The sequence below is a fragment of the Martes martes genome (genome assembly GCF_963455335.1).
Source record: "Martes martes genome assembly, chromosome: 16".
Classification (NCBI taxonomy): Eukaryota; Metazoa; Chordata; class Mammalia; order Carnivora; family Mustelidae; genus Martes; species Martes martes.
In genome coordinates, this window is record NC_137904.1 from 43894221 (window position 1) to 43915420 (window position 21200).

The 21200-nt window shown below is 41.1% G+C and overlaps 1 protein-coding gene across 3 annotated transcripts; it reads right to left on the reverse strand.

The window, feature by feature from the left end:
* Positions 1 to 7291: 7291 nt before the first annotated feature.
* On the reverse strand, positions 7292 to 20340 carry KRT28 (keratin 28). Of its 3 annotated transcripts, XR_013968148.1 has the most exons (9): positions 19790 to 20307; positions 19247 to 19329; positions 18585 to 18741; positions 17463 to 17624; positions 17253 to 17378; positions 13886 to 14103; positions 12825 to 12871; positions 9438 to 9658; positions 7292 to 7788 (listed from the first exon to the last, which is right to left on the reverse strand). XR_013968148.1 is itself a non-coding variant. In XM_080826298.1 (8 exons), exons 1-8 carry the CDS (start codon positions 20237 to 20239, stop codon positions 12396 to 12398), a joined length of 1386 nt encoding a protein of 461 aa, XP_080682424.1. In that variant the 5' UTR covers positions 20240 to 20340; the 3' UTR covers positions 12116 to 12395. The 3 variants fall into 3 exon arrangements, 2 of the variants coding, with proteins under 2 accessions (XP_080682424.1, XP_080682423.1); XM_080826298.1 differs by lacking the exons at positions 7292 to 7788; positions 9438 to 9658 and adding an exon at positions 12116 to 12538 and having other exon boundaries at positions 19790 to 20340; XM_080826297.1 differs by lacking the exons at positions 7292 to 7788; positions 9438 to 9658 and adding an exon at positions 12146 to 12553.
* Between the last annotated feature and the right edge of the window lie 860 nt (positions 20341 to 21200).

The window sequence follows — 21200 nt, forward strand, 5'->3', positions numbered from 1 at the left end:
ATAAGATTTTATTTATTTATTTGAGAGAGAGAGAGAGCATGGGAGGGGAGAATGTCAGAGGGAGAAGCAGACTCCCTGCGGAGCTGGGAGCCTGATGCAGGACTAGATCCTGGGATTCCAGGATCATGACCTGAGTGAAGCCAAATGCAGTGGCTTAACCAACTGAGCCATCCAGGTACCCAACAAGGATTTTTTTTTTTAAGTAGGCCACATGCCCAATGTGGGGCCTGAACTCTTAACTCTGAGATCAAGAGTCACATGTTCTACTCTCTGAGCCAGCCAAGTACCCCCACTCTACTGCATGTTTTAAGTAATAAGATTTTTTAAAAAAGATTTTTATTTATCTGACAGAGAGAGAGAGACAGTGAGAGAGGGACTACAAGCAGGGGGAGTGGGAGAGGCAGAAGCAGGCTTCCCACTGAGCAGGGAGCCCAGTGTGGGGCTCGATCCCAGAACCCCGGGATCATGTCCTGATCTGAAGGCAGAGGCTTTAATGACTGAGCCACCCAGGCTCCCAGTAATAAGATTCTTTTAAAGAAAGACATTTATGTGTTAGTACCTCTAACTGAATCTTGTCCTGACTTTTGGACAAGGGACCTGATACTTTCATTTTGCACGAGGCCCTACAAATTAGGTATCCATCTGTGATTGTTGGATCCTTCTCTGGGGTAGCCAAAGAGTTCTAGAGAAAAGACCTGCAGATACTTTGAGTGTTTCCCATAAGAGAATGCTTACTACCTATCCACCCTGGAGTGAAATACACACATTGCCTCCAAATATTTAGGACCTTACTCTTACAGATGAGCAGAATTTTAAAAATCACCATACATTGAAAAAACACTCCAGCATGAAAGTCAAAGACTCAAAGAAAGAAGCAAAAAATGGCACTTGACAAACAGACAATAGAGGAAGCTGAAGAAAGCTTAAAAACAAAAGCAAGGGGTGCCTGGGTGGCTCAGTGGGTTAAGCCTCTGCCTTCCTCTCAGGTCATGATCTCAGGGTCCTGGGATCGAGCCCTGCATCGGGATCTCTGCTCAGCAGGGAGCCTGCTTCCTCCTCTCTTTCTCTCTGCCCACCTCTCTGCCTACTTGTGATCTCTCTCTATCAAATAAATAAATAAAATCTTTAAAAACAAAAACAAAAAACAAAACTACCTATCATTAATGCCCTTAGAAGTAACAAAAATACTATATATTTGAAACATGAATACAGTATCATTAAAATTAAACAGCAGAGCACAAGAATGGGCTCTCAGAATGAAAAAAAATAACTCCCAAAATAATTTCCAAAATAACTTCAATAGATGGGTTGGAAAATAAGCTTTAAAAAAAAATCTCCCTAGCAGTTGAACAAAGGTCAAAAAGATGAATAAAAGAAAAGATTAGAAAATTAGAGGCTTAGTTCAAGAAGAGCAACCTTAAGTAAATCTTTCAGAGAGAAAGGGGAAATGATGAGGAAATTATTTTTTAAGTATATTTTACAACACGACTTAGAACTAAAGGACTGAGCTTCTAAATTGAAGAGACCACCAAGAACTATGAGTAATAAATGAAAAAGAATCACAGCAGAGCACGTGCTCAGTTTATTTCAGAGAACCCTGGAGAAAAAGAGAACACAAAGTGTCAGAAGAAGAAACAACACCCATCCAGTGATGGGGAAATCAGAATGGCTCTGAACTTCCCAGCAACCCTGGAATCCATGATTCCAGTGAAGAATGCCTTCAAAATTCTCCTTGAAAATGATGTCCAACCCCAAATTCTCTACCACAACAATTAGTCATGAGTGAGGGAGAAAAATATTTTCAGACATGAGAGGTCTCAAAACATTGATCTCCTTCACACATTTTTAAAAAAAAGATTTTATTTATTTTTTTGTCAGAGAGAGAGATTGCACAAGCAGGCAAAGTCGCAGGCAGAGGCAGAGAGAAGGAGGCTCCCCAGTGAGCAAGAAGCCCAATGTGGGACTCGATCCCAGGACCCTGGGATCATGACCTGAGCCGAAGGTAGCAGCTTAACCGACTGAGCCACCTAGGCATCCCTCCTTCACACATTTTGTCAGGAATCCACTAGAAGGAAAAGTGAACAAGAAAAGAGAAAGCTCAGAATCTGAGAAATGGGGTCCCAGTACAAGTGCACTGAATGCATGACCCTGAAGATAGCTGGGTAGCAAGTCGGAAAAACCAATATGAGAAGAGAGGATTCTTGAGTTGGATGTCTAGATGATAGATGAAAAGGATGGATGAAATAGGTGGGGATAGATGGAAATGATGGATTTTGTTTGTTTGAAAATGGTTTTGTTCATGTAAGAAAGAGGCATGAGAGATTAAGGTATACAGGAAACCAAGTTAGTAAAAATGTTAGAAAAATACTGATTGAAGAACAAAAAGCTGTACAAGAAAACATGGCATATACTGCCAGCATAAGGATGAACAATATCCACTTAGTCATACTGGTGAGAAGACTGAACATTGGTTTAACCAAATATTGTGGTATAGCTATGTTAGGAAGAGGAGAAAGGTGGTAAAGACAAAACTCTCAACTTTCTTTTAAGAGCACAATATATAATACGTAAAACTGGTAAGTCAAGAAATATTGAATGAAGCATATTATTTAAAAATCTAGAGATAAAGATGACAAGGAAGAGCTAAAAGAGTTGTAAAAGGTTGCCTGTAGAGGGCAGAGCTTGAGGCAGAAGAAGGGAAAGAAAAAGATACCATTGTTTTTTGTTTTTACTTTTATTTTATTTTGTATTTTATTTATTTATTTAATTGACACAGAGAGAGAGAGACAGCGAGAGAGGGAACACAAGCAGGGGGAGTTGCAGGGGAGAAGCAGGCTCCCCACTGAGCAGGGAGCCAGATTCCAGGACTCTGGGATCATGACCTGAGCCAAACGTAGACGCTTAACGCGGAACGACTGAGTCACCCAGGCGCCCCTTGTTTTTACTTTAAGCGCAATTTAACTGTTAAAACAACGTGCATTCATTACTTCGATAAAAAGTAAAAATTTATTTAAAACTAACCAAGAGAAAAAAAAAATCCCAAATGCATGTCGGAAGTTTCATTGTAAAATTTACAAATAAACTTGATATGGAATGCAGTTTAAAAAAAATAGACCCTGTGGTATCTCCATGTCTCGCAGTTAAATAAGACTAGATGAAATACTCTAATGCTGGATAAATTATTGTAAAATGCCTTTTAAATTCCCATCTAAGCTCAAAAGAAAATAAAGGAAGTCGTTAAGAAAAAGGAAAACACCTGGAGTCAAAACATGAGTGTGGTGAGCAGACACAAAAGTTTGAGCTGCCCCAGAAGTTTGAGCTACCCCAGAAATATGCTTAGAGCAGAAACAGATTTTTCTGGTTAAGAGACCTGGTGAGGGATAAGATTTGGACCTGACCAGGTGTCATAGCTAAACTTGAGACCCCACTTAAAACTATATACCCCAAAGCCTATGTTGTCAGTGGAAAGGATGAAGTTAGAGAAATTTCCATGCTGGCAAAGCACAGAAACAAGCATGTCATTCTGTTGCCAGTGGTACTGAGTAAAAATTCAATACTATGACTATTACTGATATTTGATAATGACTTATCATTATGCTCTTACTCTGATACAGCCTTGCAGTTTGAATTTATGCCCACTTAATCTGAGAACCCCAAACTAAGAATTCGTTTAAGACATTTAAGACATTTAAGACATTTAACCCCAAACTAAGAATTCGTTTAAGACATTTAAGACATTTAAGACATTTTTAGGTTGGGGTGGCTTGGTTGGTTAAGCGTCCAACTCTTGATATCAGGTCAGGTTTTTATCTCAAGAGCTCAAGCCCTGTGTTGGGCTCCATACTGAGTGTGGAGCTTACTTAAAAATAAAAAATAAATTAAAAATAATTTTATTCTATTTTTTTTATTTTTTAAAGATTTTATTTATTTATTTGACAGAGATCACAAGTAGGCAGAGAGGCAGGCAGAGAGAGAGAGGGGGAAGCAGGCTTCCCACTGAGCAGAGAGCCCGATGCGGGACTCGATCCCAGGACCCTGAGATCATGACCTGAGCTGAAGGCAGAGGCTTAACCCACTGAGCCATGCAGGCGCCCCTAAAAATAATTTTAGAAAGATGTTTTCAGTTTGGTACTGCTTTATAGTACCCTGGAGAAATCATCCCATTCCTGGCCCCGCAGGACTCCCTAAGTTAAATTCCAAACACATTTACACTCATAATAAAATAAAATAAACATGTGAGGAAACAAACATGTATGACTAAGAGCCAACATAACTATGTCAAAGACCAACGATGAGATCGCAAGAAAGTGTATGCAAAGAAAGTGTGGGTTTTTTTGTGTTTAGAGAAGTGAAAGAGAGAACTGGAAGTGTTCCAAATGAATAACTATTAAAAATGACTCAGTAAATTTCAAATAGAAATGGCAATGGAAAGGAAATGGACGAAGAGGATTAGGCACGCACTTATCTAGATGAACACTGAGCATCCCAGAACTGTAAAATCACTATATTGTACCTCTGCAACTAACATAACACTGTTTGTTAATTATACTTGAATAAGAAAAAGAAATGGGGAATACAATAACTAAAATTAAGAATTTTAACCCAGGGGGTGCCTCGGTGGCTCAGCCGTTAAGCGTCTGCCTTTGGCTCAGGTCATGATCCCAGAGTCCTGGGATCAAGCCCTGCATCAGGCTCCCCACTCTGGGGGAAGCCTGCTTTCCCTCTCCCACTCCCCCTGCTTCTGCTCTTGCTGTGTCTCTCTCCTTCAAATAAATAAATAAAAATCTTAAAAAAAAAAAAGAATTTTAACTGAGGATTAAGCAACAGATAAGACACAACTAAGGAGGAAATAAGTAAATAGTAGGAAAAATAAAAGTTTATTGTTCTAAATGGAAGAGAATGGAGATGGAGGGAGGGAGGGAGGAAGGGGGGGGAACGAGAGAGGAAGAGAGAGGGAGTTTGGAGAGAAACTCTGAAATACTTTTCACTGGAGTATCCCTAGAGACAATACTAATGGGGTAGAAGGTAAGAATTTTCTAGAATGGGGCAGAAGGTAGGAATTTTCTAGAATAGCTTAGAAACAGTCCTCCAATGCCAGAGGCAAAGTGAATTGAAGAGTCTACTTCTAGTCACATTGTAGTGATGTGGAAGAATGCCAAAGACAAGGAGAAGACCCTAAAGCAGCCAGAGAAAATAGAGATCATCTACAGAGGAACCATAATTAGACTGTCAGCAGCTTCCTCTAGCAACAGTAGTGTCTTACTGGAATGATCGCTACAAAATATGTATTTTTTAAAGATTTATTTATTTATTTATTTTAGAGAGGGGGTAGGAGGAGCAGAGGGAGAGAGAAAACTCAAGCCGACTCTGTGCTGCGACCTGAGCCTGATGCACGGCTGGATCATACATCCCATGATATCACAACCTGAGCTGAAACCCAGAGTTGGACGCCTAACTGATTGGCACCACCCAGATGCCCCTCTACAGAATATTAAGAAAAATATTTACCACATTAAAACTGAGCGCCAAGCAAAGCTATCTTTCAAGAATAAGGTATGGATTCTAGGAAATCATGGCAATGGTTGCAGAATTTTTGAATCCTCACAAAGAAATCACACAGAACAGTTATATCACAAAACCAGAGACCTGTATACAACTTTTGTTACAAATCTAGGTGACAAGGTGTTACCATGAAATCCAAAATGTAAGCTGGTAGAACAAATTACCACTAGCCACTAGACTTTTGTGGGAAGAAGAGGGAATCCAGAGGTATTTGAAAGGTCTGATTATTGGAGAATTATGGAAAACCAACTGAAAAGGACTGCAGGTGTGTTGGAGAAGAACAGGTAGAAACTATAGCCTGAAACTGGGTTTGCCTCTTGGTAGGTGGGAGCCAAGACACAATCAAGCCAAAGAAGAGGAAAAGGAAGGGTTAATTACTTGCAACAAGCCAGGAGAACACCATGGATATTTCCAAACAACAAAATTAGGGAAGTTTTAAGGTGCATGTGTATTCATGTGGGGCTTGGCAAGGGAGAATTCAGTAAAGAGTTGGGGCAAAATCATCCTAATGGGACAGAGTCCAGGTTCTAGTTGACTGAAGTCATGGGCTGGGGGGGAGGTCAGCATCACCAATTCGCTGTTCCAGCGAGTCTGGTGTTTGAGTGCTCAAAAGGGTTTAAGTCCTGTAAAAAATGACTCAAGGATATGTATTAGGTCAATCTTTATTTTAAAAACAGCCCTGGAAGTATTATCATTAATTTGTTGTCTCTGATATGGTTAGGCTATTTCCTGGCCTGGTACAGACTTAGTTTCTACATTCCCGTTTTTCCTTTAAAATCCTTAACTACTGGGATTTTTGCATTTTTTGATTCCAGTGTGTCCTGGGAAGTTTTGCAGGAAGTGTGCTTGGGCAAGGAGTGCTGGTCAGGGACAGACCACAGAATGGCTGGGGGCTAAAATGACTTCTCTTATGTTAAGAAAGCTATGACTCGACTTTCCTTTTCTGGGGACCTCTAACCCTATCTGCCTACAAAACTGGGAGAGTTTTGCCCATTCAGAAGTAGGTGAGTGAAAAGAGTCTCGCATGAGCTCAGACGGAAACAGTCTAGACCTCGTGAATTCTCGAAACGGACCAGCTGTGTTTCCTTTCCAGGACAGTGCCCCACCATGAGAAGAAACCCCCGGAAACAGAATTGAAACTGATCAGAAGAGGGTCAGTAGAGACGTAGGGAACAGAAGGTCCGGATACAGCGGAGGAGAGAAAAAGAGACAAGAAATTTGAAATCAAGCCGATGTATTTTTGAACTCTAGATGAAAAAATGAGAGAAGGTATCTATGTGCAGTTAGAAAAGCCGTGTGGAACTATACTCATTCTAGAGGTTAAGGAACGTGAAATGCCTATAAAAATGAGCAGAAGAAAAGGATTGAGGTAAAATCCCACAAAACATTAGTACATAAAAACAAAAAATGGGGGAGCTGAATTACGTCTCTATAGAAAAGGAGAGTATCCCAGAAAGACATGTGGACGAAACAGATTAAGATACAATGTACCACTTCAAAGTGATCTCAAATGCATTTAAAAATGGTGGTTGAAAAAACAATCAACACAAGCTATAATTAGGGCACTTAGAAATGAGAAGACAGAACTTACTAGGAAAGAATTAGAAATAAAAGCAAACAAAATTATTATATTGAATAAGATCCAAATACAGGCAATGAGAAGTTTAGGGGTAATCAGTTCCCAGAGAAAAGACGTATTCTGGAAATACACACTCTTCAGTCAAATGTTAGCCAATACAATTCAGTAGTATATTAAATAGCATCTACTAATCCAAGGAGTGATACATAGGAAACGAGGATGGTTATACTACATGCATAAAATGTCATATGACAAAAATCCTATAATCATCTCAAAAGTACTAAAAGAAAAACATGGGCAATTTTACCTCTCGTGTTGGAATAGCAAAGACCTTTCTCAGCAGATATAAAGCTCTGAATCTATGATGGAAATTGATCTATATATATTATAACATACTATAAAATTCTGTGTGATGACAAAACATATTAAAAGAGAAAGAGAAACAGCAACCCATTTGCAACACCCAACAACAAACAGTAATTCACTCATGTAATGTCTTGTAATTCACAGACCTTGGCTGTTAGAAGAAGGGATATGAGTTTGTGATTTCTGCTTTAACAACCTCCCCAGCATGGTATCTGAAGTCCTCCTTTAGACAGCAACCGATTGCTGAGAAGCTCACCACAGCAAAAAGTACCCTTCAAAGACTGGAGAAAAACATGTAATTATTAAAAGAACTCCTAAAGAACTCAGGAGCCCTAGAATTCTGCAGAGCAAAGGAAAATCATAGGTCTAAAGGCCATGGTGAATTCATAACTCTCCTTGAAAGGGAGAACAGATTTAAGACTAAGTTCTGAGGATGGGGTATTTGCTTTGATCCTATGAACTCAACAGAATGTAAAGGAAACACACCCAGAATTTAATTTTACATCTGTTCCTTAGCTAAATAGATACACAGGGAATTCTGGTTTGTTTCCTTGGCAAGAAATTGTTAAAAAACAAAATTCAACAGAGTAAATTTGAAGATCTAATTGGTTTTAGGAAGGGATGCACACCATCTTAGTTTACAAGTAGCGAGCTGCTTTGAGGATTTGTACAAAATGAAAGGCTTTCATAGGAAGGAGGGTGGGACAAGAGGTTATTAGCAACAGAAAAAAACAGAAGGATTGTTACTTCTTCTTTGTGGGGGAAAGAGGAGAGCAGGGTTTTTTTTTGTTTTTATCATGCAGATGACCTCACCAGTAATGATCAGGAAATTTCAGATTGACTATTAAAAGGTCACATTCCTAGAAAAGGTTGAATCAAATTAAGTCTTGGTTTGCTGTTGTGGGGGGCATATGACTTCATAATAGGCTTGTAGTTTCTTTCTTTTTTCTTTTTTTTTTTTTCAACAAAATGATGACTTAGAGATAGTTGCTTTTTCTTTCTGATCTTGTAACATTAAAGCAGCCTTACCACAAAGTACAACGTGTGCTCCCCATTCTACCACAGGAGTACAACTCTGATTTCAATTCCAGGGTGAGGGTGCCCCCCCACCCCTGACACCCAACAGTTCTTAGACACCAGCAACAATTCTCCCACGCTCAATTCTGACACTGTCTACCTGGAGATAGGCAAAGGATTCAGTCCTATGAGACTGCTCACTCTGCCTCCAACTGGTTCAGACACTAGTCTCAAGTCTAGGTTGTCATTTGTGCTTCTAACCCACTGGCTGTCGGTCAAAGGCTTTCCCCCAATCCCCTCTCCTCCTTGGTTTGAATAATTTGCTAGAGTGGTTCACAGAACTCAGAGAGACATTTTATTCACTACATCACTGGTTTATTATCAAAGGAACAGTCATAGGAAAGAGATGCATAGGACATGGTATGGGGAAAGGGTGTGGAGCTTCTGTGCCCTCTCCAGGTGTACCATCGTCCCCAAATCTCCACATGTTCATCAATTTGGAAGCCCAGCAAACCCCGTCCTCTTGGGTTTTTATGGAAGCTTCGTTACATTGGTCTGGTTGATGAAATCATTGGACTTTAGTGATTGAGCTCAAACTACACACCCCTCTCGCCTCCCGGGAGGTGGGGTTGGGGGTGGGACTGAAAGTTCTAACCCTCTACTCACACAGTTAGCTCAACTGACAGCCATCCCTCCATCTTTAGTTTCCTTATAGGCTTTCCAAAAGTCACCTCATTAACATCACAAAAGAACCTTGCTAGCTCTGGACACCTTGGAAGTTCCAAGGGTTTTAGGAGCTCTGTGCCAGGAATGGTACAAAAATATATTTCTTATTATAAATCACAGTATCACACTATGAAAAGCCAATCACCAAGAAGGCAGTGTTTTTAAAGTCAATGTGTTCTGAGCATACCTCATCAGCAGGGCTGGCTTCATCAGCATGAAACTGGTGCACGACACAAGGTCTCCTGTTCAGAAGGACCCCACACTTGGTTTAATGCTCTTCTGTTGCCGTCTTGGTATTCTTAATAATATTGGTCTGCAGTTTTTCCTTCCTGCCTCAGCAGCCTGTAGCATAAGCAATGCCGAGGTGCACAGCCTTCTGATGCATCCATCCTGTAGAGTTTGCTGAAACTGAAAGCAAGTTTAAGGTTAAGTATGTCTGTGACTGAGTAAGTAGGGTTTCTGAAAACCCTGAAAGTTTTTCCACTCAAATGGATTTGTTTCCGATGCAGAAAGAAGGCAGTGGTGTTCTAAGGAACAGAAACTACCAAGGAACCTTATCACATGCTCTTACATTCCTATATGAACCAAACACTTAGGCTGAAAACAGTGATGTAGAATAGGGCAACCCACACCATCTTTTCCTGTTTTTTTTTTGTTTTTTGTTTTTTTTTTAATCATCAGTATGCCAATGGTGGATAGTGTTGGCAGAATGTGAGCAGATAAAGGAGTGAAAGAAAACCTGTTGAGTTGGTTTGGTGCATTGTTTCCCCTGTTTTGGTAAAAGAACAAAACACAGATATATGTGTAGGGGCCAACCAAAGGCAGGGTGCCTCAAAATATGCCACTTTGGCGTATTGACTATTTTATTTTATTTTCATTTTTTAAAAAGATTTAATTTATTTGAGAAAAAGTGAGTTAGAGAGAGAGAGAAAGAGATCACAAGACAGGAGAGGGTCAGAGGGAGAAACGTCTCCCTGTTCAGCAGGGAGACTGATGTGGGGCTCAATCCTGGGACTCTGGGATCAGGACCTGAGCTGAAGGCAGGTGCTTAACCGACTGAACCACCCAGGTGCCCCTGGCATATTGACTATTTTAAATAAAAAGCTACTTAAGGGATAGCTTATATAAGAAGGACTTTCAGACCTCCTCTGTTCCCCCGAAAGCAGGAAATAAATCTCCCATGTAAAACATACTCTATACTAAGAGGTAAAGAGATGTCCTTATTACAGAAGATGGAAAATTTAGAGCCAAGAAGATTGTATAAACATCTCTTGTTACTTTTTAGTGATTTACTACTACAGCCCGAATTCTGTTCAGAATTCCCTACTAATTGAAGCTCCCAAAGCTACATTTTCTTTCTCCTGTCAATTGCTTACAGGTTTAATTTTCTCTTTGTCTAAAAAGTATAAAAACTGCCTGCCTGGGTCATGTCTTTGGGTCTCAAATTTATTATTGGGTCCCTGTGCACATGTGATAAGACTTTGTTTTTTTCTCCTGTTAATCTGACACATGTAGATTAATTCTTAGTCTAGGTGGAAGACCTTGAAGAGTTGAGGAAGAATTTTTTGTTCCCTTCACATATATCAGCTACAAGATACGGCTTGTGTTATTTTGGTGATTCTGTATACAAATTAAATGTTCTTATATTTGAATTTTAAATGGTTATTTCCCAATGTAAAAAAGAATGGCAAAATTTCTGCCAGTGAGTGTACATTTTAATTTTAATTTACTTAGAGTGACATTAAATGGCAAATTTAAAAATCAGGACAAGTAGAGTGCATGACTGCAGAAAAAAGGAAAAAACTTTATATTTTAGTGCCTTTAATGACACTTTTTCCCTCTGATTTTTTAACAAGGGACTCCACATTTCATCCTGCACTTAGCCCAGCAAATTACGCAGCTGCCCTGTACACTGCATATTTGGGAGATTATTTTCCCATGAGTTTTTAGTATTTGCTTCATCTGATGCCTTTTGACTCAAGATTTTGTAAACAGCCCATCCTTTGTCACTTCTTTAACTCCCGTGTGGCTGTTGCATTTTTGGGTAGAAGTCCCACCTTCTCTAGAGCTTCTCAGAATCAGACCACATATTATAGATATAGGAACGCTGCTCTCCTTTTAGGGAACTTAACATTTGTTAGGACTCCTTACCCTACATTTTGATCCAGAAACATAGAAAGACACAGTAACTGTGATCATCAACCTCATGAGATTTTAAATTCTAGACCAGGTGTTGGTGGGCTGAATCTGGTCTGTTACCTGTTTTTGCACAGCTCATTAGCTAAGAATGGTTTTTACATTTATAAATGGTTGGGGAAAAAATCAGAATAATGGTTCATAATACATCAAACTTAGTTGCAGTTTGAGTTTCAGTGTTCATAAATAAAGTTTTATTGGGACATGGTCATGCTCATTCATTTACCTATTGTCTAGGGCTATTTTCCATGATAAATGTCTTAGCCAAGTAGTTGAAATAGAGACATTATGGCCCGCTAAGCCTGAACCAGTTGATGTCTGGGCTCAAGAGAAAGTTTGCTCTAGGAAAAAAAAGTCATTCACATGTGGCTCATTGCTGTGGATCTTTCCAGAGTTAATCCTTATTGTATGGGGAACAGTATCCTGGCAAGTATCCAGATCTCCGGAAGAATTTGATAAGCTCATTGGTAAAAATACCAGGAATGCGCCATCTAGTGATGGGATTTTTTAATCACAGGAGAGTTTCTGATTTTTTCCCCAGATTATTTGCCCATGCAAAATGGTGAGTTAGTTAATTACCTAGTGAATATTAATACTTAAATGTCATGTGCTACTGACTATTATTTAAAACTAGACTGAAAGGCAATAAAAATAGATTCCATACATGTATGCCCGTGAATGAGACGTAGAAAAAAAAATCTCAAGTAATTGTTTATTAGTTATAGGTAAATGGAAATGAGTACACATCCACTTTTTTATTTATTTGAAAACAAACACCCAAGAGTCTATAAAAGTTAACTAAGAAAACAGGTATTTTTGCTAAGTAATTTATCGGTAAGGGTAGAAATGTTTAATTTTTTGTTTTGTTTTGTTTTTCTTCTCCTTGATATTTAGAATAATGCAGTTGTACAGGCTCCTTTTTCCCAGATTGGTCTTTTCTCAATGGTGGCTAGAACGGAACCTTTTGCTCTGTTTTACCACTGGTCATTTTAGATGTCTTTTCTTCAATGGAGTGAACTCTCGATGAAAGAACTTTACCACGTTGATCTATCTCTTCAACCACTGTCTTTACCAGTGTGGTTTTGGATAATTCTAGAAACAAAACACCTGTGAATACACATATTCCAGCTAAAAGATTACATGAGGAAGAATTCCAGTGTTGGCTGTGATATAACATATTATGTACACTTTGGTTAGAGCATGTACAGATTTATCCTAAGAGTTTGGGATAATTTTATCCACTTAAAAATAATACTTTAAGTTCAGAGCATTTGAGTTAAAATTACTTAAAATAATACAGAGCATTACCGTTGCCACGGTATATGATTGCTGTTAATAGGAAACTACTTGCAGTAGAAACAGAACTAGATTTTATTACCTTTAGGTGAATTCCCTGATCCAAAGCTCTTTGATTTGGAGCATGAGCTGCAAAACAAAAACAAAAACAAAACCAAAAAACCAGTTTATTCTTTAATATTTCAGATTACCACTTAAGAAATATTCATTGAGTCAAAGGATGGACATGAACTCAAGGAAACTTTGTATGCCAAAAACAGATCTTAGTTTTCTGTAAAGGAAAATATTAAAATTGGGGGGTATAGGAGGAGAAAATAATTAAATGTCTTCTAAAGAGAGACTATAAAATAACTTTGTTTTCATTTGATTTGTTTTTTAAACCCAAGGATTTATAACCTAAGGAGAATATATATACATATTCATACACATATATAATATAGTCTATATACACATGTATGACTATATACTTTTTAAATGAAAATAATACTTTTTTAGAGACAGAGAGAGGTGGAGGAGGGGCAGAGGGAGCGGGAGAGAGAGAATCTTAAGCAGGCTTCTTGTCCAGTGGGGAGTCAAATGTGGGGGTGAATCTCACGAGCCTGAGATCAGGACCTGAGCCAAAATCAAGAGTTGGAGGTTCAACTGACTGAGCCACCCAGGGGCACCTACTTTTTTTTTTTTTTTTAAGTGTTTTGTTTATTTAAGTAATCTCTACACCCCTGTGGGTTTCGAACTTACAACCCTGAGATCAAGAGTTTCATGCTTCTGGGGGAGCATACAGATCCTGGGAGGTTGTATAGAGTGCATTTATTTCAGAGCAGCAATTATATTAGGAACAGAGTGAAAGATGGGTAAAGCCTGGTGGGGGGTAATCTTGAAACCTACAATGATTAACATGGATACGGAATGGCGTCTTCTGGGGGGAAGACTGGGGTCATCCGAGGCGGATGGAAAAGGGGCTGCGATGTAGAAAATATGGCGGGGCTGACTGCAGAGGGAAGAGGTGAACACACGTCTCTGGGGTGGGAATTTAGAACAAAAGGCTTGGAGGCATGGAACATGGAGGGACAGTCCATGGTTGTGGTTTAAAATAGGTAAAAACCTATTCAGTAAAATACTGGATTTTCAAATGGTGTTACTCACTTCCCATCTCCATCAATCAGGCGGCAGTAGGTCTCGATCTCCTTTTCCAGGTGGACCTTGATGTCGAGGAGCTGCTCATACTCCAGCTTCTGGCCCTCCGTCTCCGTTCTGACCTGGTGCAGCTGCTCCTCCAGGGCCCCGATCTGAGCCTGGATCTGGGCAAGCTGTGCACAGTAGTTGCCTTCGGTCTCGGTCAGGGAGCACTCCAGGGAGTGTTTCTGAGGACAAGGGATGTCACAGCAAGGATGAAGCCACTTTGAGGACTATGCAGACCAGAGCTTCTCGGCAAACAGCAGCCCTGTCTCCTAGGTGAGTTTTGGAAATCTGTGGGGCTCATCACAACCACACGGGAGGTGCAGAGGAAGGGGAAGTCGCAGGCACTTCCCTGGGAGGGGGCCTGGCATGTTGGAGGACCTGATCTGGCATAAATGACCCTTTCCCATGAGACTTTTGACTCTTCCAACGGACTTCCACGGTATTTAGGTAATACTTCCTATCATGATCAACCTACATGTTAAAACTCTCTTTGGGGGATAATGCAATAAGAAATCATATTGGAAATTTTATATATTGAAGTTATGTATTTATTTTTGGGTTGGTTTTTGTTTTTCAACCTTATTCTGCTCCTGTCTCCAGAGACCTACCTGACCACTGCTCCAAGGCCTTGCGTGCTGCCGTTTGTTTTTCTGCTCTGTCCTGGATTTGTGTGTTGTTATTCAAAGGTCTTTTATGAAGTACTTGAGATAGAATGAATGCCTTAACAGGGGTGAGCTTTCAACACAAGAGATGTGTTTCACAGCACAGTACAGGTCATTATTTCCATACTACTCTTATGAATATTATACCTCCTCATTTCCCCTTGCATAGCCCGTCATCTGTCTCATCATGTGATGTCTGCTTCAATTAAAGTAATTTTCCTCTCCCCTTATTATAGATGAATACCTCTGGGTGGTTATTACTTCTCCTGATATTAGTAATTATCCAAGTGTCCACCCCCATTCACACTCTTTCAGTTTCCTGTTCTTGTGTGGAGCCACTCCTGATCTTACCTTATTTAAAATAAAAATTTAGGCGCGCCTGGGTGGCTCAGTGGGTTAAAGCCTCTGCCTCCAGCTCAGGTCATGATCCCAGGGTCCTGGGATTGAGCCCCACTCATCCCGCATGGGGCTCTCTGCTTGGCAGGGAGACTGCTTCCCCCTCTGTCTCTGCCTGCCTCTCTGCCTACTTGTGATCTCTGTCTGTCAAATAAATAAATAAATAAATAAATCTTTAAAAATAAAATAAAATAAAATAAAAATTTATTTATCAAGGGAAGGGGTAAACCTCGGTCTCTCTCATTACATGTTCTGGGGTAGTTGGGCCCAAGTGTTTACATATTAAGTACTTTTTATTTAAAAATACTTTTAGTTTTCCTTTTTATTGCACTTCTGGCATTATAGTGGTTTTTAAAATTTTTTGTATTACTAAATATATCATCTATTGACTTCATTCTAGGATAAAGAGGGAGTTATAAAATATTCATCATAACAGGCGGACATGGTGTTTGATGGGGCTAAGAACCACTGACTTAATAAATAGGCCAGTTGGTGCGTTACATGGGTGGTGCTGGGCTCTCCAGGGCAAAGGAGTGGAAGGTGAACAGGATGGTAACGGGGAGGAGGAGGCCCCAAGTGGAAAGACATCAGTGAGGTGTGTGCTCTGCTGTTCAAAATTTTAATTTTCCTGATGATGTATTCATCATCTGGAATTCATTTTATTCCTTTTTTTTTTTTTTTAAGGGATGGAGGGGTAAAGGGAGAGGGAGAGAGAGAGACTCTCAAGCAGGCTCCCTGCCGAGCACAGAGCCTGACGAGGGGCTCAGTCTCAACCCTGAAATCATGACCGGAGCCAAAATCAAGAGTTGGATGCTTAACTGACTGAGCCACCCAGATGCCCCTGGTATTCCTTTTTAAGTCGGCGGATACTCTTCTTAATCAGAGGGCACAGCATTCCTATCTCTACAGCCTTTCACTGTAAGGTTAGCTTGTAGATAAGGAAGGAGAACAGGATGAACTTGCAAGTCTGCATACTACAGGAAGCACAGGAAAAGTTTATATTACACGTGATTTGTGTACTAAACCAGAGAAGAGTCTGGTTAGAATCCATCTATGACAAAAGAATCTCAAGCATGACAGGTTCTACACCACCAGTTTTCTAGAATTCAGTTATGTTGTCTAACATGGGCTTTTTGTGTGGCTCATCTCCTGAACCTGAACTATGGTACTCCCAGCTGCACAGAATGAACTACTTTCTAACATCATCTCCTATGTGAATATGCTTCCATTTTGATCTGGGAACTCAGGAATTTATTTCCTTTGGCATAGCTCAGAAACGCAAGGGCAGATCTGTGCTCAGGAATACAGCAGCAGGCAAGGGTCTTTGGGGTTCTAGTTGCAGGGAAGCAGGGAGAGAGGCAGGACTCCAGGAGCCCAGAGGGGCAGGGGAAGGCTTGGGTTACCAACCAGCAGTGGTGATGAGGGTCAGGACAAGAGGGGCACCGTTGTTAAGTTGGGGTTTAGTCAGTGGTCAAAACAATCTCTATTCTACACATTAGATGGTAAGAGAGCACTGTATCTTTTTAGGGTGACTGAATCAAAATGGTCTTCATGTAGTTTTGAGTCCTCCTTACGTTCTCTGCTTGCTGCACTTACTTGTATCATAATGGCTCTTTTCTTTGGGTCACAACTTCGTGTTCTCAGGGAGCAAGAAACCCCTGATGGGGATGGGAACCGTTGGGGCACGAGTATTTGCAGTAATTCTCAAAATCAAGCTTTTTGGGTGCTGCTAGCTCATACCCCAGAAGGGAAGCCATTTTTAGTCCTGGATTATCTCCATGGTAACCTCTGAAATAGTTGGCAGTAGGTGCCAAGCTGGCTGGGTGCTCAGCTCTGTGAGGTGGGTGGGGATGAAGGGGCTGACAGGAGCTCATAGGGATTCAGATAGGTACCCTCCTTTCCTCTGTCTGATGGAAAGGACCATGTGGCATGAATTGGCCTTCATCAATCCTAGGAGATGCTGGTGACCCTAGGTCTGCCTCGTGTGGCTGCCTGACGGTGTCCTGACACTTAATTTTCAGGCGGGGTAATACCCCTGCTGCTTGCTCTACAGGGTGAAGAAGGGACAAGGGACACTGAGTGGAGGCCAGGAAGGAAATCCTCCGTGACCTCAGGAAAAAAGACACGCTCTCTGTCTGTCTCTTTCCGAGGGTCTCAGTGTCTGTCTGCCTTGCTCTCTTCTGCCTTAAGTATTTGGAGGTGAAGCTCTAACAGGCAAAAAGAGGGTTTTTGTGAGAGTCACAAAATGCAAGCTGACCCGCGCTCTTGCCTACCATGGCCAGGAGGGACTGCAGCTCGATCTCCAGGGTCTGCAAGCTGCGCTTCATGTCGGTCAGCTCGTTCCTGGCCGAGGTGGCCGCGCCCGCGTGGTCGGAGATCTGCTGCTGCAGGGTGGCGCTCTGCAAGGCGGGGTGCGGAGGGGTGAGCGGGCCTGCACCCCAGACGGCGGGCTCGGGGGAGGCGGGGCTGGGCGCGCGCCTCACCTTCTCGTTGAACCAGGCCTCCGCGTCCCTGCGGTTCTGCTCGGCCAGGGCTTCGTACTCGGCCCGCATGTTGTTCAGCAGGACCGTGAGGTCCACGCCGGGTGCCGCGTTCATCTCCACGTTCACGTTCCCTCCGGCCGCGCACTGCAGCGCCTTCATTTCCTGCAAGGAAACGTGAGCGGGACTCGAGGGGCAGTTTATGGTCAGGGCACGCAACTGCTCTTCCGTGCTCCTGCCTTTCCAGCCCTCTGCCCGGTGACTCTTCCCTCCCCTTCTTTCTCTTTTTATGTTTCCTGGCCTTTCCCTCCCCCATTTCCCTGTCCTTTTAGGCTTTTCTAACCGGTGACGGGGTGTTTCCCGGACATTTTCATCCACTGTTTTGGAGACTATTTTGGGGTAGTCATTTTTGCCCCCCTCTAAGGGGTTTGAAGCTGCGTGGTATAACGTTGTCAAGTAATGGGTTTATTAGTGTGCAGGGTTCCACATTTAAGTAAAGCCAGGCTCATTAAGTGGAGTAAACAGTGACATCTTTTCCTAGTCAGGTCTTTTGTGGGAAGGCGGACGGCAGGATGGCCTTTTACGAATGACAGAAATAATCCAGTGCAAATAAGGACGGGTGTATCAATGCCAAAGCAATGCACCATTTTTATTTATTTATTTTTAAAGATGTTATTTATTTATTTGACAGAGAGAGTGAGATCACAAGTAGGCAGAGAGGCAGGCGGGGGGGGGGGGGGGGAAGCAGGCTCCCTGCCAGGCAGAGAGCCCGATGCGGGGCCCTATCCCAGGACCCTGAGATCATGACCTGAGCCGAAGGCAGAGGCTTTAACCCACTGAGCCACCCAGGCGCCCTGCAATGCACCATTTTTAAAACAATAGATTGTTCAATCAGCCTAAAAAAATGGAAGGGTGCCGATCAAATGGTTAATACTTACAACCTTGGGGGATGAGGTTAGAAGGGCGGAGAGCGGGAGAGAGAAAATTCTTTCTTTGTATGCCTTGGCATTGTTTAAATTATTATAACGAGCACGAAATACTATTGTAAGTTAATGACACCCTCCCCCCACCAAGTATTAAAAATGTACAGAATCGCGATTTGATTAGTGGTTCAGCTTCTCCTACCTCTTCATGGTTCTTCTTGAGGTACCTTATTTCTTCGCTCAGGGACTCGTACTGCAGCTCCTGGTCGGTTCTGCAGAGCGTGAGTTCGTCCAGGACTCGCCGCAGCCCGTTGATGTCAGCCTCCGTGTTTTGGTGAAGGGCGAGCTCGTTTTCGTACCTTGGCGGGGCATTAAGTGAATTTCAGCCCAAGTTAGACAACCTCAAGAGGGGGGAGAAGTAAAACCTCAGTCGCTTTAAGCGGTGCATTAGAAAATGAAGTGGGACTCCGAATGTTATAAAAGCATACAAGGAACTCCTTCCTCCACTCCTTTACCCAGTGCTCTGCAAGGAAATTGACCATTATTTAGTGACACAAATTCTGATAGCAGATCCCCACTAAATAAAAATATGCCATTTTAGAATTTTATCTTGGTGCTTGGCATTTTTCCAGGCAGTCATAGAAACAAAGTGATATTTTGTCCAGAAATGTAATAAATATATATAAATTGTGAGTATAGCTGATTGTAAGAACATGCCTTGTGTCATAGGGCATTGTCATAACATGCGTTACTTCCTTTAATCTTTTATGGTTTATTCTACTTGGGGTGAAATTGAAATTTTATTTAGCATATTAAAATTGACAGGAAAGTTTTTCTAGAGAGTGATTGTTTTCTATCACTTACTTTAGCCGGAAGTCATCAGCAGCCAGTCTTGCATTGTCAATATGCAGAATTACATTAGCGTTAGCAGTAGTAGAAGAGATAATCTAGAAGAAACCAAAAGGGAGGACACAACAAATGATCCCGTTCTTAGAATTTATCACAGGAAATGAAACATGTGACACAATTCACTTTTGCATAAAAAAATCTTATTTCCTTAAGTGACAACTGAAATATTTAAAATTTTCATTTTTAAAAATTACAAATGTGTTTATTTCTCACCTACTCACATAACTTTTAGAATGCAACACTTTCTTATCAATGAATATATTTCAAAACTAGTAACACTCAAGCTGCTTGAAATTCACGCATTAAAGTACCTATTTTTGACTAACAGGAAGAATGATTTGTGAAAATAATTAATAAATAAATAGGAACATAAATGACAGATAACAGTTATGAAGCATTTCCTGTTTATGTTGTTTATGTTCTATATCTTTTGCTAGGTAGTTCTTAGTTTTAAATACTTTCAGTGTTTTCAGTATTTTCAGATTTGTGATTTCTCACCTTATTCTTCAGATCCTCGATGATTAGGTGGTATCTACTATAGTCATGATCAAGTCCACGGCAAGATCCTGGTCCATATTTATCATACCAACCCTTGATTTTCCTCTCTAGTTCAGTATTTGCCTCCTCCAGAGCTCGCACGTTATCCAGGTAGGATGCCAAGCGGTCATTAAGATTCTGCATGGTCACCTTCTCGTTTCCAGACAGAAGTCCCCCTTCACTTCCAGCAAAGCCAGAACAAGCAGCGTTTCCAAGGACACCACTAGCATGGTTCCCCCCAGGAACACTGCCCAGGCCCCCTCCCAAGGCACAGGAAAATCCACTTCCAGCAACAGAGCTGCCACATGCATTGCTGCCCACAAAGCCCGAGCCTCCACTGGATGGTCTGATAGATCCAGTTCCAGACCATAAGCGAATATGCCTGGACCCACTAGAAAATCGGAGAGACATGATAGAATGAGCAGTGTTCACCTTGTCTGTAACAAGATAGCTGGAAGTTCAAAGGAGAACAGAATATCATGAGCTGATGGTTTCTTTGGGTTTTTATACACAATTATCGGGGTGTTTCTATTTGAGTTATGCATGCCAGAAGAAAAATGGCATCATTCTGATTAGCATGAAATTATGTATAATTACTTTTTTTTTTTTTTTTGGTAAATTGATGTCTAACATCCCTGGCTGTTGCTTCAGGATATTTGTTATCTTAAATATAACAGGGTTCATTCTATATTAAGTTCATTATTTTAACTTCTAATTTTGGGTGAGTAATCCTTTACTTTCATCTAGACCGTAGGAATATACCATCATTATCTGGCACCAGATATTATAAAGTTTTAAAAGTTAAGTAAGATTGCAATAGGGTACCATCAGCTAGCTCCAGCAGGGTCTTTATTAACAGAGAGGTATATAAAGAAATAGTAACTAAAGAAACCCGTATTTTATCCTGCCATAGCAATAGAAAAAAAATTGTGTTATTTAAAAAATACGATCCTGGTAACTTCTCTGGTCTTACTATGATTATGACATCTACGTATTACCTTGAACAATAACATAAGTAATAACTGATTCCTTTATTGAACATGTATGGCTACTATGTCTGGTGTTCAAGACTAAATGCAAAAATGAAGGCATGATAGTAAATAAATGCAAAGATGAAAAAGATCTGGGTCCAGTCCTTAAGAAATGTATGGTCAGGATCAGGCAGAAGCTGGGTCATGTTTAGCCTTCGGTGTCAGAGAGTTTGGAATGACTGGGTGTGTGTGTGGAAGGGGAAGGGGGTCCGGCTGAGAAATGGGGGAGATGAGCCAGAAGTGACCTGATAAGGCTCCTCGTGAGGTAGTGGCCAGGAAGGTGGGGGTGAAGAAGGTGGAGAGGATGGAGAAAAGAGGGATAGGAGGGCTTTGGTTGGGTT